Genomic DNA, 16,777 nt, shown 5'->3' with positions numbered 1-16,777 from the left:
TGGCTGCACAACTCAAAAAGAAAATGTAAGCACAGACAACACAGCTGCAATACACGTACAAAACTGGCAACGCCGCACAAACACAGAACCTAGGCTAGCTCAGGTGTGACTGCAACGTACTCAGATAAAGGCAAGCTAGACACGGCTACGGCAAGCTAGACACGGCTACGGCAAGCTAGACACGGCTACGGCAAGCTAGACACGGCTACGGCAAGCTAGACACGGCTACACCACACACCAACACAGACATAAGTTAAACATGGCAGCTGCGATGAGAGACACATACTCACAAACAAAACTCCAGTAGTTTGGAACTGGGCTTAACAGCGAATAAGGAAAGCTGTTGTTACGCTCTACCTCCACGTCAAAGAAAAAAAAAAACTTATCAGTTTACTAATTTATGTATTGCTACAGCGTAGAGTCAGTAGATGCGTACATTACATTTACATTTCCCTGCTGATCAGAAAAGCACATCCATCACTTCTGTCAGTCTGACCTCAGAATTCCAGTGTGTCGGTTCTCAAACCAGTGAGGAAAGCTGAAGTGAGGCCACAGATGACGGAAAATAAGATGCACTGTTACATCTTAAATCTCATTTTACATTTTAGAGAGAAAAAGGGGACATTTTGTTTTCAACAATAAATAAAAGTGCGCTGAAGTGATGGACATCAAACACTAACACTGTGGGATCTGTGATGCAGCAGTTTATTCATGTATCTCTGACCTGCTCATCACTGTCTGCAGCAGGTCTAATAAGGGTCATAATTACCCTCTGGTTCAAGAAGTCAAAGTCCTGCTGATCTGATCTTCTGTGACTCCTGGAGCCTCAGGGGTCTGCTGGACTTTGAAGTCTCCTCTGCAGTAGAGGTTATTCAGCTCTATAATAGGATTGCTCCATGTAAACTAAAAACAAATTGAAGCATCATGCTGGACCTCAAACAACATGTTCTCCACTCTTTAAACTTTCCCTCAGCCCCTTTTCTCTTTAGCACAGCTAAAACGCTCCTAACACTGACTCAGGATTGGCTGAACTCAGGAGCTGTCCGTGTCCTGGAGATGACCGTGTGTTGAGGCTCTTGATGCTCTGACTCCATCTGCACTCCATGCTTTGCGAATCTCCCTCAAGCTATTCAGTGGGCTTTGCTTCTCAATCCTTTCAAAGCTCTTCCTGTTTCTTGTGTATTTTTCAATCAAACTTTTTTCTTCCACTCAACTTTCCAATAGCATGCTTGGATGCAGCAGTTCTGTGAACGGCCAGCTTCTTAAGGAATGACCCTCTGATCTGCAATGGTCTTGTCAGCAGTCTTCACAATCATTTTATAGCATCACATTCTGTGCGGAACATTCTTAGATTCTGAAAGTGAAATACTCCCATTTCCTGTGATATCTTGGGTTTTCATTGGCCATAGTTAAAAAGAACAAATAAAATGACTGAAGTGCAGAACTGTAGTAAGTTCCACTTTTTACACTGAACTACCGATGTCCAAAGAGCTGCTGCACCTGTGTGGGATTTATTTGGAGGTGGGTTTGACTGTTATTACCTCACTGTCTGTCCGAACCTGACCCAGTAAATTCAGACCCGCTCTCAGAGGACCGAACCTGACAGAACTCCACAGTCTCACCCACAGCTCACCTCCCTCCCTTGTAAACGGCGCGGAGCCCCGGTAACTGGCTCCACGGCGGCTGCGCGTGCGGCAGCTACCCTGCACGTGCGTGCGCAGTTTCTATTTGCTCTCTTGGAGACGGTGAGCAGACCCAGTCCCGACCTGACGACGCGACCCGGTGAGTCCACCTGTCCGTGTTGTCCTCCGCCCGCCGTCCTGTTTGTCTTGTCTCGTTGTGTCCGTGGAGTGAGACTGTGGAGTCTCCCGGCTGTTCGCGCGCGCTCCGGCCGCCAGACACTCCATCACTGACCGACACAACGACCCGCCGCTCGCCGCCTGCCTGGGAGGGAAACTTCTGATCCTCAATAAGCAGAAAATTCAAATGTAGGCAAAGTTGGAACCGGAGCGGCTTTTACAGGCTAACTGATGTTTAATTGATGGTGAGTGGATTCTGTGCTGTGACTCGCTGCTGGAGGCAGAATGGAAGCTCCACATCTCTGCTGGATCAAAACAGCTCAACTTTCGGAGGGTTTCCTGCAGACAGTCAATCAAGACATTGAGCTCAAAACCTGTTGCTTCTGACGATAAGAAAAAGAAATAGCCAGTTTGAATTTTAAGGATTATATTGTGCATGATCACTAAGGACTCGTTAGGTCCTGTTTTATATGCACTAATATTATTGCTACCAAGAAAAATCCTGAGAAGATGAGCGCTTTGTTTGTGTCCCATTTGTAATTGTTTGAATTGGACGAACACATTTGAGGTGAGATGAGAGGATCTGCAGCGGGAGGCAGAGTCAGAGCGTACAGCAAAACCATATCAGATGATTCAGTGTGTGTTACTTTGAGATGCAAACGTGCTGATGGAATCACACCCCCATAACACATGAATATCAGCTACTGCAGCAGCTCTGTGGTGGTGCAATGTTCACTGTACATGGTGGTAAAATGATGAGATAAACATAGTTTGGTGAAACCCTGGATCATATTTAACAGACACTCTTGGGAAAATCAGCAGATATCAACTGCTGTGGATGAATTCTGCTTTTTCCAGAAATACTTGCTATGCCAAATATTCTAAAGAGAATTTAGTCATTCTCCCTGCTCTGTTTTGTGTTGGTTGTTTTCACCCAGAAAAAAAAATAAAAATTGAGAACATGACTTCATCACTTCGGTTTATGCTCATTGTCTGAGCTTGAGTGGGAAGATCAGATGTAAGAAAACAGACACAGCTGAAACCATCGGCTGTTTTCTGGCTGCCAGCATGTGGATGGAAGTTCTTTTCCAATAATGCTGGTTTCATTTCGGAAGTTTTCAGGAAGGGCTCTATGACACTCGGTGTGCCCCTTAATTCTTTTTGGTTTTTATTTAGAAAGGGAAAACAAATTTCAACATTTATATATTTTTCTGTGAGTATTTCTATATCTTTAATATACATATTTAAACCGTAATTCAGAACTGACAACAGTTCAGTCATTTATAGTGAAATAAACTGCAATCTCAGTTCATCATGAGAACACAGGAAAAAAACAGGCAGTACATTGATTTTCCATTTATGTATTTACTTTTCTTGTTTTAGGTACATTAAGGTTACTACAATTATTCCTATTTATAAATACCAAAATAATGTGAGATAATTTTCTTAGAGATATAAAAATCATTCATCAAATTAAGATGAGTTCCCTGCAATTCCTTAGTAATCGGTAGAATTGTTTTTTAAGCTAGATGACTTAGCTCAAATAATTTTGGGTTTCCTTCCACAAGCATCTCTCTCTCTTTCTGTCTCCTCAGCATGCCTTCTGCTCCCGTCCTTCACACCTGCAACCTGTTTCTAATCAGCCATCTGTTCCCTGTTCAGTAATCAACCTCCCCAGTATATATATGATTTATTCTCGGCCACTCACACCGTCTATTTTCTCCCTGTTACTTTCCCATTGATTCCCTTTTGTTCTTTTACCCCGGATTCCTGGTTTTGTTCTCCTCTGGGTCCCTGTGTTCTTGTGGTTTAACATTTTTTTGTAAAAAAATTTAAAACAATGGTGATGATGAAGTTTTTTTTTAAAAACTTCATCATCACCCTGATTTTTATACTCTGCGTCGCTGCATCTGGGTCCACCATCAACACTGACATCATGTCAGAAACTGTTTCACTGTGACGGTTTGAGTTCGGCTTGGTGAATACAGCTCTAGAGTAAAATTGCTTTGAGAGGTCAGTATCACTAAAAAATCGCTATATAATTTCAGTCCATTTATTATGAATCTTGTTATGCAAATGCCTTTATCTTTGACTTAAAACAGAACCTGACCACTGCATCTTCAGTGAGAAATATGGAGTAAAATATATATTGTTTACCTCTGTCTCTGTATTCATCCAGGCTGCCTTAACAATACTAGAAAATTCATAGCATCTGACCCTATAGGATGGTTATTTTCAACATTCAAGTTGATAAAAATCTCCTCAGGTTGCCAGAAAAAGGGTATTAATTCTTGAGCTGTTATTAAAAATACAAACTAACTTTCATACAGAAGAATAAGTTACAGGCTAACACACACTCAGCTTCATGTCTTTTAGCTCATTCCAGCCCCAGTTAAGGACCATCAGTATCAAAGTGTAGTTTGTAAATTTAGCAGGAAGCTTTTGTCAGGGATTTTGTGTGTGTGTGCGTGGGTGTGTGTGTGTGTACTACTCTTACACATGTCTTCCCAAGGGCCAAAATGTGTTTACATGGTCACATTGAGTAGATATAACTACCTGAGGGAGATGAGGTAGACACCTCATGAGGTGGTGTGTGAGTATCTGTGTGTGTGAAGGAGGGTGTGTGTTTGCAGATGTGTGAGTGTCTTGGCTTGAGAAATGCACAGGTGTTATCTTACAAGAAATTCAGCAGAAATGCAGCTCTGCACTTTTGATCAGGTTCCATTTTTTTATTTCATTTCTTTTGTACTTGCAAGCTGGTTCATTAACATTTAAAATTGTACATCAAAAGTTTGGTTTGACCATTTTGATCAACGTTAACAAGTCAGGGGAGAATATAACAGCCAAACAGCTCTCAGTTTTTGTGTCATGGTGGCCTGGCTGTCCTTGCACACACTGAATAAACACAAGAGTTATTACCAATTATTAACTTTCAGTTTAAATGGGTTTTATTATGTTTTTTCCAGACACAGAGTGCTGTTGCTCGCTTGTGCTATAAAACTGCTGTAAATATAAACATAACTAAAAAAAAATTTACTTCCCAATTTGACACCTTGAAATTGGGCCTCTGTCCCTTTAAGAAGCCTTCAAAAGGTCATTGCAACATGGCTCCTCCATTATTCTGTTGACAAGCATTCTTAGGAGCTTTGGACTCCTTTAGCAAAAAAAACAGTTTGAGACCAATTATGTTCTCATTTTCTTTGTGAAATCCGTGAGCAGAACTTTACTTAAAAAAGTAAAGTAGCTTTTATTTAAGGTAAAAGTTTAAAGGGATAACCTTTTCTTTAGAGTAACATTTTACACTGGTAACTTTACTTAGATTTAAGTAAAATTATATCGAAGTAACTTTACTTTTACTTGAATACAGAATTTTGTAACTTTTCCACCTCTGCCCCAAGTGTTCAGATAATTAGTACCCAAATTAATTGAAAAGTATGGCTAGTCACTGTTTCAAGGCAAACAGCAGACTGTACCATGAGATTAATGTCAATGCTGTGAGATTGAAAAGTGTAAATGTGTGGTATTCATGCTCTGTGTTTGTACCAGTGTATGTGTTTATTGACTACAGCAAAAGTTGAAATGAAAACCTGTGCCAAGCAGACATTAGAGAAGCATTAAGCAGTGAAACCACTAAAAACCAACACTAAATAACAAAGGCATTAGAGCAACTGGAAACCTTTCAGATAATTGCTATTTTGTGCCTAATAGTGTTTCTAACAACAAAGCATGACAGACTCGAAAATAATAATCACCTTAAGTGCAAATTAGGGAAGCAAAAGTCAATTTAATGACTAAAACCACTGAACAATAACAGTCATGTCACAGGTTTTGGGTATCTCCGAAGCACTTTAATAAATGTTCTTTTTGTTTTTAATTTGCAAACCACATTAACTAGTAACTGTACAGTTCAAATAACAGTCACATTAGAAACAAACGGAAGCACAAATTACACTAAAATGACCTAAATGCCAACCAGTGAGAACCAAAACACAATCATCTGTGGATCATAACACAGCAGTCTGCAAAAGCTTCAGGAATGAGCGATGCTCCAGGTCATGCACCACATTTCCACTTCCCCATTTCCTTTCAGGCACACAGATTATTTTTGGTCATATTTGTTATGGAAAATAAACACTATATCATAAGTAATAGTTGAATCCTACATCGACAGCTCAAGATAATCAAAGCTACAGTTTCTTAAAAGTAGTAAAGGAGTCTGGCTTACGGACAAAAACTGGGATCTGGTTTGGAGAGGAGTTTGATAACTGGAAGTTCTTCTTCTCATGCTACTATGGCGCAGTATTACTGCCAAAACTACCCATAATGCCAATCATTTCCAAAGCTACTGATCTGATTGACTGGCTTATAAAGAAGGAGACTACTCTATAAGTCACATGCAATAGATGCAATGACACGTTTTCTTTTGACAGAATTTACTGTACTCCAATATTACATCAAGCGTAAATAGTAAACAAAACATACATGCTCAATAATATCGTAAAGCTGATGACCTACTGAATTCGCTGCTACATTGGCTCTTCAATCTTCTCTGCACAGTGCCTTTTCTTTTTTCAATGTGCATTTCTTTCTATAGTCTTATTTTTTTATTCTGATAAATCATCAGAATTTTATAATTGCATGCATCTTTTGACTGTCATACAAGTAAATGTATTGCAACATGTATTGCCTCTAGCATAACAAAGTGCTATGCTAGGTATCAAAGGTTTGGCTGTTTATTCTTTTCATCTTGTGTTTTTGTCCGCAAAGCTTAAAACTATTGCATGATTTTGATCTTTAAACCTGAAAGAACCCCAGGGTGATGTGATATGTCACAGTCATTCCAACATTTGAAAAGATGCAACTGAAAGTGATGGTGATAGCGACTGCCCAGATACTAATACTGCAACCTGGCAAAAAAGTGAAAACCCTAAGGAAGGTGCAAATGTCATAAAAAAAAAACATAAAATGAGAGATACCAATACTCCACAGTGCAGTAAAATAAAATGCCCATATGAAAATTAAACTGATACAATAAAAAAAAAACTCCAAAATAGAGACATGGTTCTTAAAACACCACAGTGACCAGCAGCCACATCCAGTGGATCAGAATTTGTGACCTATGACCCGACGGCAGCAGATTGATGAAAGAAGCTAAACCTGACCCTGTTGAATTGCTCATGTTGATGTATTCTGCTGACCTCTGGCTCCGGGTCTTTGCCACAGAAACACAAGTATTGGTTTATGACCGTGATGTCTATAATGAAGCCGAGAAGAAGCCACTTTAGGGAGGTAATGGCCTCAATTCATCCAGTGAATAACTTAAAGGCGACAGAGGACGCTATCTACAAAGTGCGGCCCATCAGCAGTGCACTGAATGACTTTGATAAGATGCTGCCATACACACAACTGGTTTTAGATGATGAAAGCATGATAGCCTATTACAGCAAATCAGTCTGCAAACAGCTTATTAGGGGCAAACCAATCCAGTTTGGGTTTGAGGTATGCAGCCAAGCTTCACCCTCATGGTAAATGTTTCACATAGAGGGCCATTGCAGAGTCCTTACACATCTTCCTGAAACTTAATAGGGGCCAAGTCTGTATTTGGTGGAACAGGAAGAAGTTCCACCAGGATGTGTATTTGTAGATAATGACCTTTTTACCTCATTGATGAAAATGACCAAATTTTAGGCATACTGAAAAATTTAAATCTATTTTTTCTCTAAACAAGTTCTCCTCAATGTTAGTTTTTCTTTGAAGAAGCTTCTGGAACATTTGGTGATATTGTGTCTGTAGCTGTCAATATCTTTAAGATTCAGTTTCCACTACTTTTATTTGTTTGGGAACGTTTTGTTTTTGTCTCCTGCTGAGACAGAATAATGACTGCATTTTGCAATCATTGGGCAAACTAATGGCATATCTTTTTCGTGTCTTTCATTCAAACTGGTAAACAAATCAAGCAGGAACAAATTCAATGCTTGTCAAATTGAGGCAAGAGACACAAGAGACCTGAAGCACTTCCATGAACTGTAGGCTTTGAATTTAGTTTTTCAGTTGTGTCTTTAAATCTTCCTCTCTACATTTATGTGATGGTGATGTTTTCCTTTACATGAGAGAAATCAATACAAGCTATTAGCACATGAAGGACATGACTGCAGCCTGGCTTGAAGGCCTATGGGACCTGATAGGCTTTAGGCTATGTTGTGCCTAAAGGACTAATAAATGAAATGTTGTCCATGTCTTCTGGTTGGTACTTACTTCCCTGATGACTGGCTATTTCTGTACCTCCATGTATAGAGTAATGTTTGATTTTATTGCATTGACCCACTTTGGTTCCAGCAGCAGGAAGAGGAGAAGCTTCAGAAAAAAAACTCTGTGACGTCATCAGAATCATAGGATTAGGAGCAGTACGCCCCATTCATGGTGTAGTTTTTAGGAGAAGACGTGGCGTGGCCTCCTGAAACCTCCCACCTGATCGTTTCTTCACTGGAAATTCTAGTTAAATTCACACATCTGTCCTGATTGTTCTGCTAGAACTCTGGCAGCAACAGGCCGTGTCGGAGGGCGAAGATCAGCCCAGAATTCAGCAAACATTTAACAAGCAGCTCCTCCGTGTATGGACATCAAAGAATGATAATGAAAATGTAAAATAACACATTTTAGAGCTGCTATTATAATATTGCAATACCACAAAACCATAATATTTTTTCCAGAGGTTATCGTACTGTCATAATTTCATGCCAGCCCATGTCTACTGCTAACTGAACAACTGCTATGGCTTCCAGGACTGGAGTTCATTATTGTTCAATTGTCCATTTCACTGTTTTGTTGGGTTCTACAGGATATTTAATCCTCCAAACTGCTTGTGTACAAACAGACCACAGGCTCCTGTGCTGGATTACGTCTTCATCTATTGTTATTGTAAAACCTAAACCTTATCAGGGAGGCATTAGTGAACAATAACTCAGGCTGAACTCTTAGGTTATTATATTCCTGATGATCAGGTGGTTCCCTGTCTTGGTCATTTTCGTCTACATTGCTAGTTTTTTTTTAAATAATTGCCCAAAGCAAATACTTATAGACATTCACAGCCAAACCAGACCGATTATTGCACAACAGCTGTCAGTGGGCTGGGATCAATGTGGTGCCTCATACAGCTGACTGAGTCCCTGTTATTTTTAGACAGATTGCTTGGTCCATAAAGCCTCAGGGATCAATTATCGATTGAACTGAACTCTAGAGAGAAAATTGATACAACTCAGAGTATTTATTTTGTTATAGTTTTTTTCCCATCTTGACAGCTCTTTTCATTAGATAACCTTTAGAGGAGTGTGATATCTCCCTCCTTAAAAAAAAGTATTAGTTCAACTGGCAGATTATTTCACTTATGGGAAAAATATCTTGTTAAAAGTATAATCTGTCAGTGGAAGTAGTAGTTTTTTAAAATTAATATTAAGGAATCATTTACTTTAAAAAGCTCCTATCTTGCTGAAAAGTTACTTGTAAGTTAGTCTTGTCTTACTTCATGTACTAAAAAACTAGACCAAAAATACTTGGTCAGAGTTTGTGTTTTCGCAGTGGATTTATTACATGTTAACAGATCAAGAAAAGAAAATAAAGCAATTGGCTGAGTTTTATTTTGGAATATCAGAATGCCACACTTTTCAAACATTTATAATGAAAAACTGTTCAAAAATTCTTTCTTCTTAAACTTTACAATTATGTTCATTAAAATTCAAACAAAATACGATGAAGTTTGTGTTTATAAGGCAACAAAAAGGAAAAAAAAAACCGTTTAAAATCAGTGTAAAAGCTGTGGTGTGTCGCTCAGCTGCTCCTCTGTGAGGGCAGCCAGTAAATGCAGGGAACCGCTTTAGTGTTGCCAAACATGTCGTCCAGCAGCTTTGCAGAAGAATCCTCGGCTATTTTAAGAGGAAAAAAAAAAACCACAGAAAAAAAGACAGAAGTTCAACAAGAATTTATCATCGATCACACCGTATCCAGGTAAAAGGATCTAACATGAGTCGTTGTTCTGACCACCTGTGCTGCCTCGTCGTTTCCTACCGCAGCACGGATAAATGGCTAAGTCGGTGTAAGATGTTTACAAAACGAAAACTATAGCAGGCAGTGTTAATGTTAAATATTATCATTTCTGATCACTCATTTCTTTATCTGACGAGACTGAAGTGGAAGCTTAGAAGTTGTGCTTAGCATAGCACTGAAACAATTTACACGACAAAAACACAAAAACATCACTTCCTTCATCAGAATATCCTACCCGTTTAAAATGAAAAGCTATCGCAGATGTTTGCACTAATCCTTTTATGAGAACTCTATATTCAAGAAAGAATTTGATGTAAATTGTACGTTTTGTGATTCATATCCTTAAACTGTTGTCCACTTGTTTTGCCGCTGTCCCTTTGTTGATGCTTTTTGGCAGAATCGGTTTGACTTCATCCACAACAACATAGAAGCACAATCTATGCTGTTATGGGAAGATGTCTTACTTGGCCTCACTAAAAGCAATTCAGAGTTTCTCATAAATCATTTATTGTCACTAGCTAAATATCATATTCATTGTTCCAGGTAGAGAAAGCCATGCCTTGCTGCATTTTACAATGAAGTTAAGTTTTATATCCCGACTATGAAAGACTCTGACAAAAAATAGCTATTAAAACAATTGAAATCTGTCCTGCTTTGAATGTACAGTTGGGAACCGAAGCCCCTTAGCTTTTTCTTGAATACTGTTTATCTGTATTAGTTTATCTGGAGGCATAACAAATGCCTCCAGATAAGGCATTTGTTATGCCTTATCTGGCATAACAAATGCCAGATAAGGGGGGAAGGGGATGTTTAAAAAAAAACATCCCCTTCCCCCCCCTCCCTCGCAACAGACTTCTTGTGACTTTGATTTGAAGCAGTGATGTCACTCATCCTGTCTGTGACATCACTGGTCACTGTCTCTGTATTCCCAGATTCACAGAAAAATTCATTTGCGGTTTTAGGTTCGACACAGAGAGATAAGTATCATGGCACAGAAGGAATTTTTTTCGGTGGAAATAAAGAACACTGCAACAGGAGGAAACGGTTTCCTGTTGGCAGGAATAGAGATTTTTGAGAGCAGCTGCATGAGGTATCAGCATGAAAACGAGCAGCTTAAAGAAATGGTGGCAACGTTGAGGAGAAAAATTGAGCGTCTCCAACTTAGTCAGAACACTGACGATGTGAGAAGCTTTCAAACAGTCAACGAGATGCTTCGAGGTCGCAAAGAACATTATAAACAACAAATCAGACGTCTCCATTCAGATTTGGATAAAGCCAGGAATACCTTACATAGACTACAAACTGACTACGAGGCCATAGTGAGAACCAATGTGCTCCTGGAACGGACACACAAAACTGTAAAAGAAAACATACAGGATTCGCTGAGAGAGAAGACAGAAAAGATTGAATGGCTGGAAAGGAAAAATGATGAGCTGAACAAAGAGATAGTTGTTTTGAACGTGAAGTTGGACAGAGCTAAATCCAGGATGGTAAAAGAATCAGAGGATGAGATGCTGTTGCTGGAAGAAACGCCAACGACCACCATATTTCAGAGAATCGGGCACGCCTTCCTGGACCTGTACGAGTCGGCAACGACACAAAACTGGTTGCCGTCATGGCCCTTTTAATTTCTAAAGTCTTCTGTGTCCGTTCCAGGAGCACATTAGTTCTCACCGTGGCCCGATTCAATTAGTATGATTGCTTCATTATTGTCACTCAAGCATGTTTCTGTCAGAAACATAACAATGATGTTAAGCACAGTGATGAAATCATTAATTAATAGAGCTTCAGCACAGAGAAATCTGGTATTTAAAAGAGCTAGTTTAAGTGCCTTTGAGGCCAAAAGTTCTTCATTCTGAGGATCCTTTAGGCAGGGGAACAGTCTGAGGTTTGAATTAGGACAGTTGTATTTTATATTTCTGGTTTTTGTAAATTGTCTTGTAGTTATCCGGACGGGTAATGTCCTGTTTTGCAGTGCCGGGGGGCCAGACACATTCTGGAGGAAGATATGTGTAAAGATAAAATCTGGACCCCGGCCTCAGACCTCAGAAACGCAGAGTGGTGGATCCTCTGGGAAGTCAGAGGCAGGTGACTTAAATGAAGTGAGGTCTGCTACATGAGCGCTAAGGAGAGACGTCCCAAGTAAAACCTGTTGATTCATTCCATCTGTAAATTTAAGAAACTCCGGTCCAGAAGACATTTCTTCATAGGTATCTTGTGAATCCTGTGAATGAGAGGGTGAGCAGAGAGGGGAGGGTAGAGGGGAAGGAAGAAGGGAACCAGAGGCTCAGGCTGGAGTGAAGAAAATCAGTTTTTCAGTGGGATTCCCACAGAGTCAGAATGTTTTGAGGCCCGGGCTGGTAGCTCTGTCTTTGGGAGCGGGTCGGTGGAACCGTTTTGGTTCCAGCTGCTTGTTTGTTTGTTTTCCTTTGGTGGAGCAGGTGTTGAGGTTGAAGGTGGGTTTCGGCTCAGAGCCGGCCACGCTGATTCGTCCAGGTGAGGGATTTCTCCCTGTCAGTCGTCTCATCGGATCTGCGGTGTGAGACTTTTGCTTCGGCTTGGCACCCAGAGCGTTCCAGGGTGAGCTGCTTGATGCGAGGCGTACGGCCTCTCCGTTGATTTGAGGAAGAGTTGTCTGATTTCCACAGGTAGCGTTGATCTCAAAGTTCACCTCCAGCAGTTGAATCTTCATTTCTATAGACTGAAGTCGTTTTATAATACTGCTAATGTCCCTTGGGTCGGCTGGAGGCATTTTGCCCTTACTCAACTTGGAGATGAAGAAAAGTAAGGTAAAAAAAATAAAAGTAAAAGTAAGAAAATCCCCCAGTCCTTAGGTTTGAAGTAATCCAGTTATGATGTCGAAAATGTAAATATAACTATAAAAAGGCAAAGGAGGCGGGAACCACGGAGGTGGTCCGGCGGTCGTCCGCGGCGCTGGGGGCGGGAACCACGCAGGTGGTTCGGCGGCCGTCCGCGGCGCTGGAGGCGGGAACCACGGAGGTGGTCTGCGGGCCGTCCGCGGCGCTGGAGGCAACAACAAGGAGTCTCTGGAGGAACGCAGGGGGTCCGGGTCTCGGGAGGAACGCAGGGGGTCCGGGTCTCGGGAGGAACGCAGGGGGTCCGGGTCTCGGGAGGAACGCAGGGGGTCCGGGTCTCGGGAGGAACACTGGGAGTCTCGGTCTTGGGAGGAACACTGGGAGTCTCGGTCTCGGGAGGAACACTGGGAGTCTCGGTCTCGGGAGGAACACTGGGAGTCTCAGTCTCTGGTGCGCCGGCTGGTGAGCCGGCTGAAACGGGTTCGGGTGCGCCGGCTGGAACGCCGGCTGATTCGGCCTGGGGTGCGCCGGCTGGAACTGCGGCTGGAACGCCGGCTGATTCGGGCGCAGCGACGAGAGGCGGAGAGGCAGTGGCTGTGGGCTCGGATGCGCCGGCTGGAATGCCGGCTGAATCGGGCTCGGGTGCGCCGGACGGAGTTGCTGGTCCCGGAGATGGAGCTGGGTCTGGGCTGGCGGAGAAACTGTGCGGCTTGGGAGGCAGAGTGTTGCCTTTCAAAACAGCAACCGCCGTCAGGCGCTCCCGCTCTGCCTCCTCCTGCAACTCCGCCAGCCCCAGGTGCGGAAGTCGCGGGATCCAGTAATCCAGCATGATCACCAAGCGTGTGGCAATGTTCAGGCGGTGACGGGCGGAGTATGGCCTTGCCACCTCCTCGACATAGTCCTTCATTGTTCTTCTTAATACGGCTGGATCCATATTAACAGCGAGCCTCACCGATCGGTTCTGGTCGGGTCCTTCTGTCATGAATTGGTGGATGAGGTGGTGAGGCAGACGCTTGAGACTCGGGTTGAAATGAGAAGATGATGGTTTAATGGTGATAATCCAGAAAGTAACAGTCCAAAACAAGTCCAATAACACAGGCAGCACGACTGAGCGGAAGCCAGGGCTCAACGCCGGTAGCAACTGTTTTACGGCTGGACACACGAAGGACTGAACGCACATTAGACAAGGACCCGACAGAAACGCAGACACACAGGTGGCATTAAATACACGGGAGGGTAATCACAGAAACGAGACACACCTGGGAAACAATCAAGGGGGAGACAGGACAACACGGAGACTCAAGACACAGGAAACTCTAAATAAACACAGAAAAACACAGATCCTGACAAGTCTCTATTGTTCACTTATATATACAGTATTTTACTGAAGCCTGATCCTAATGCTGTGAAGCATTATATTTAGTATCTGGGTTAAGGTGTAGATAAAGTTTAGACTGAGGTTAGGAGAAGTTTTGTGTTCTGGTAATGTCAAGGTTTGGGGTTGTCTAAAGGTGCGTTCACACCAAACGCGTTACGTCAAAAATGTGCCCAAAGCTTCAAGTTCGACGCTTGTCCACTTTGCTGCGTTCACACCAAACGCGTTTTGAGCGTCAGGCGCGTCTGGTTAACAGTCAAAGTCTATGTGGAGGCTCGTCGAAGGCCGTTGCGCGTTTTGAATCGTTTGAATCGTTTGACGCGTCAAGGTCGTCCAACGGAAAACAACGGCTAGAGCTGACGTGCCCTCGACGCGCCTCCACATAGTCTTTCAATGTACACCAGACGCACCAAATGCTAGTTGTCAAGCTTTTGGCATCAAGCGTCTGCATTCAAAGTGCACAAGCGTCGAACTTGAAGCTTTGGAGGCGTTTTTGATGCAAGTAACGTGTTTGGTGTGAACCACCATTAGAATTCAGGCACTTGACGTTTTGCCCATCTGGTTTACATTCACAGTCTATATGGAGGCGCGTCAGACGCATCAGCTCTAGCCGCTGTTTTCTGATGGACGCTCCGATAATAGCGTGTTTGGTGTGAACGCACCATTATGGCGCGTTTACCACGAGGCAATAAACCACTTTAAATATACAAGATTACAGTCCTGTTACCACTAAGTTACTGGTATGACTTTCATATGTGTATTGACACATTTCGAGATGAGAAACAGGGCTTGCAAATGTCAGCAGCCTAATAATTTGCTGTGCCAAAATAAGCATCCCCGCTAACTCAGACACATAGGAAGCCTTTCTGCATAATCACACCTATTCTACAAACTACTGGTATGAGTTTCATATCAATAAGATTATACACTGCCTGACCAAAAAAAAAAGTCGCCACCAAAAAATGGTCACACTCTCTAATATTTTGTTGGACCGCCTTTAGCTTTGATTACAGCCTGCATTCGCTGTGGCATTGTTTCAATAAGCTTCTGCAGGGTCACAAGATTTATTTCCATCCAGTGTTGCATTAATCTTTCACCAAGATCTTGTATTGATGATGGGAGAGTCTGACCACTGCGCAAAGCCTTCTCCAGCACATCCCAAAGATTCTCAATGGGGTTAAGGTCTGGACTCTGTGGTGGCCAATCCATGTGTGAAAAAGATGTCTCATGCTCCCTGAACCACTCTTTCACAATGTGAGCCCGATGAATCCTGGCATTGTCATCTTGGAATACGCCCGTTCCATTTGGGAAGACAAAATCCATTGATGGAATAACCTGGTCATTCAGTATATTCAGGTAGTCAGCTGACCTCATTCTTTGGGCACACAATGTTGCTGAACCTAGACCTGACCAACTGCAGCAACCCCAGATCATAGCACTGCCCCCACAGGCTTGTACAGTAGGCACTAGGCATGATGGGTGCATCACTTCACCTGCCTCTCTTCTTACCCTGATGCGCCCATCACTCTGGAACAGGGTAAATCTGGACTCATCAGACCACATGACCCTCTTCCATTCCACCAGAGTCCAATCTTTATGCTCCCTAGCAAACTGAAGCCTTTTTTTCTGGTTAGCCTTACTGATTAGAGGTTTTCTTACGGCTACACAGCTGTTCAATCCCAACCCCTTGAGTTCCCTTCGCATTGTGTGTGTGGAAAAGCTTTTGCTTTCACAATTAAACATACTCCTGAGTTCTGCTGTTGTTTTTCTTCGATCTGATTTGACCAGACGTTTAAGTAATCGCCGATCACAATCATTCAGGATTTTTTTCCGACCACATTTCTTCCTGGAAGACGATGGTTCCCCACCATCCTTCCAGTTTTTAATGATGCGTTGGACAGTTCTTAACCCAATTCTAGTAGTTTCTGCAATCTCCTTAGATGTTTTCTCTGCTTGATGCATGCCAATGATTTGACCCTTCTTAAACAGACTAATATCTTTTCCACGACCACAGGATGTGTCTTTTGCCATGGTTGTTTAAGAAATGAGGAGTTACTCATTGCATCAGCTGGGGTTAAATAACTTGTTGCCAGCTGAAAGATAATCGTCTATGCCACAGGTGTCAAACTCCAGGCCTCGAGGGCCGCTGTCCTGCAGTTTTTAGATGTGCCACAGGTACAAAACAGTGGAATGAAATGGCTTAATTACCTCCTCCTTGTGTAGATCAGTTCTCCAGAGCCTTAATGACCTAATTATTCTATTCAGGTGTGGTGCAGCAGAGGCTCATCTAAAAGTTGCAGGACACCAGCCCTCGAGGACCGGAGTTTGACACCCCTGGCCTATGCAGTACTTATCCAATAGGAGGCTTGTACCTATTTGCTTAGTTAAATCCAGGTGGCGACTTTTTTTTTGGCCAGGCAGTGTATATTGTAATAATATTAGTATATAACTTATTATATATAAGGTGTGACACTTTTTAATTTTAATTGTCATAATTACAAGGCCTCACACTTTTAATGTCATCATTATATAAATATACAGTATATATATATATATATATGTGTGTGTTATGTGCTTTGGGCACATTCTAATTATTTGAGGTTATTTTTGTCTTTCTAGATTGTTTTGTACTGACTTTAGTTGAAAGACTTTTGTTTAACATACGTTGGAGTTTGGATAATTCCTGTTTGGTTATTAACTTGGTATCATTCATTTGTGGCACTGTTGGACCGCCTAGAAATATTCTG

General features: G+C 42.1%; 2 protein-coding genes across 4 annotated transcripts in view; both read left to right on the top strand.

Moving 5' to 3' along the window:
* The first annotated feature begins 215 nt into the window (after positions 1–215).
* The window catches only part of npy8ar (neuropeptide Y receptor Y8a), a 50,078-nt gene continuing 33,516 nt past the window's right edge, over positions 216–16,777 (top strand). For 2 of the 3 annotated variants that reach the window (XM_032570471.1, XM_032570469.1), the window contains exon 1: positions 216–1,782. The gene's annotated coding sequence lies outside the window, so the exon portion shown is untranslated. Of the gene's footprint in view, positions 2,045–16,777 lie in introns of all 3 variants that reach the window. The other variant, XM_032570470.1, reaches the window with a different exon arrangement.
* On the top strand, positions 11,327–13,921 carry LOC116724935 (cuticle collagen 1-like). The gene is made up of 2 exons (XM_032570732.1): positions 11,327–11,418; positions 12,999–13,921. Exons 1-2 carry the CDS (start codon positions 11,327–11,329, stop codon positions 13,474–13,476), a joined length of 570 nt encoding a protein of 189 aa, XP_032426623.1. The 3' UTR covers positions 13,477–13,921.

Source organism: Xiphophorus hellerii, chromosome 8 (assembly GCF_003331165.1).
Source record: "Xiphophorus hellerii strain 12219 chromosome 8, Xiphophorus_hellerii-4.1, whole genome shotgun sequence".
In the NCBI taxonomy this organism is placed as follows: Eukaryota; Metazoa; Chordata; class Actinopteri; order Cyprinodontiformes; family Poeciliidae; genus Xiphophorus; species Xiphophorus hellerii.
This window is presented reverse-complemented; position numbering and strand designations above follow the sequence as displayed.

Coding starts and splice junctions, on each gene's coding strand:
- LOC116724935 (XM_032570732.1), top strand. CDS start 11,327: ATGGTAAAAGAATCAGAGGATGAGATGCTGTTGCTGGAAGAAACGCCA. Junction 11,419..12,998: donor GGGCACGCCTTCCTGGACCT/GTACGAGTCGGC, acceptor CCGGGTCTCGGG/AGGAACACTGGGAGTCTCGG.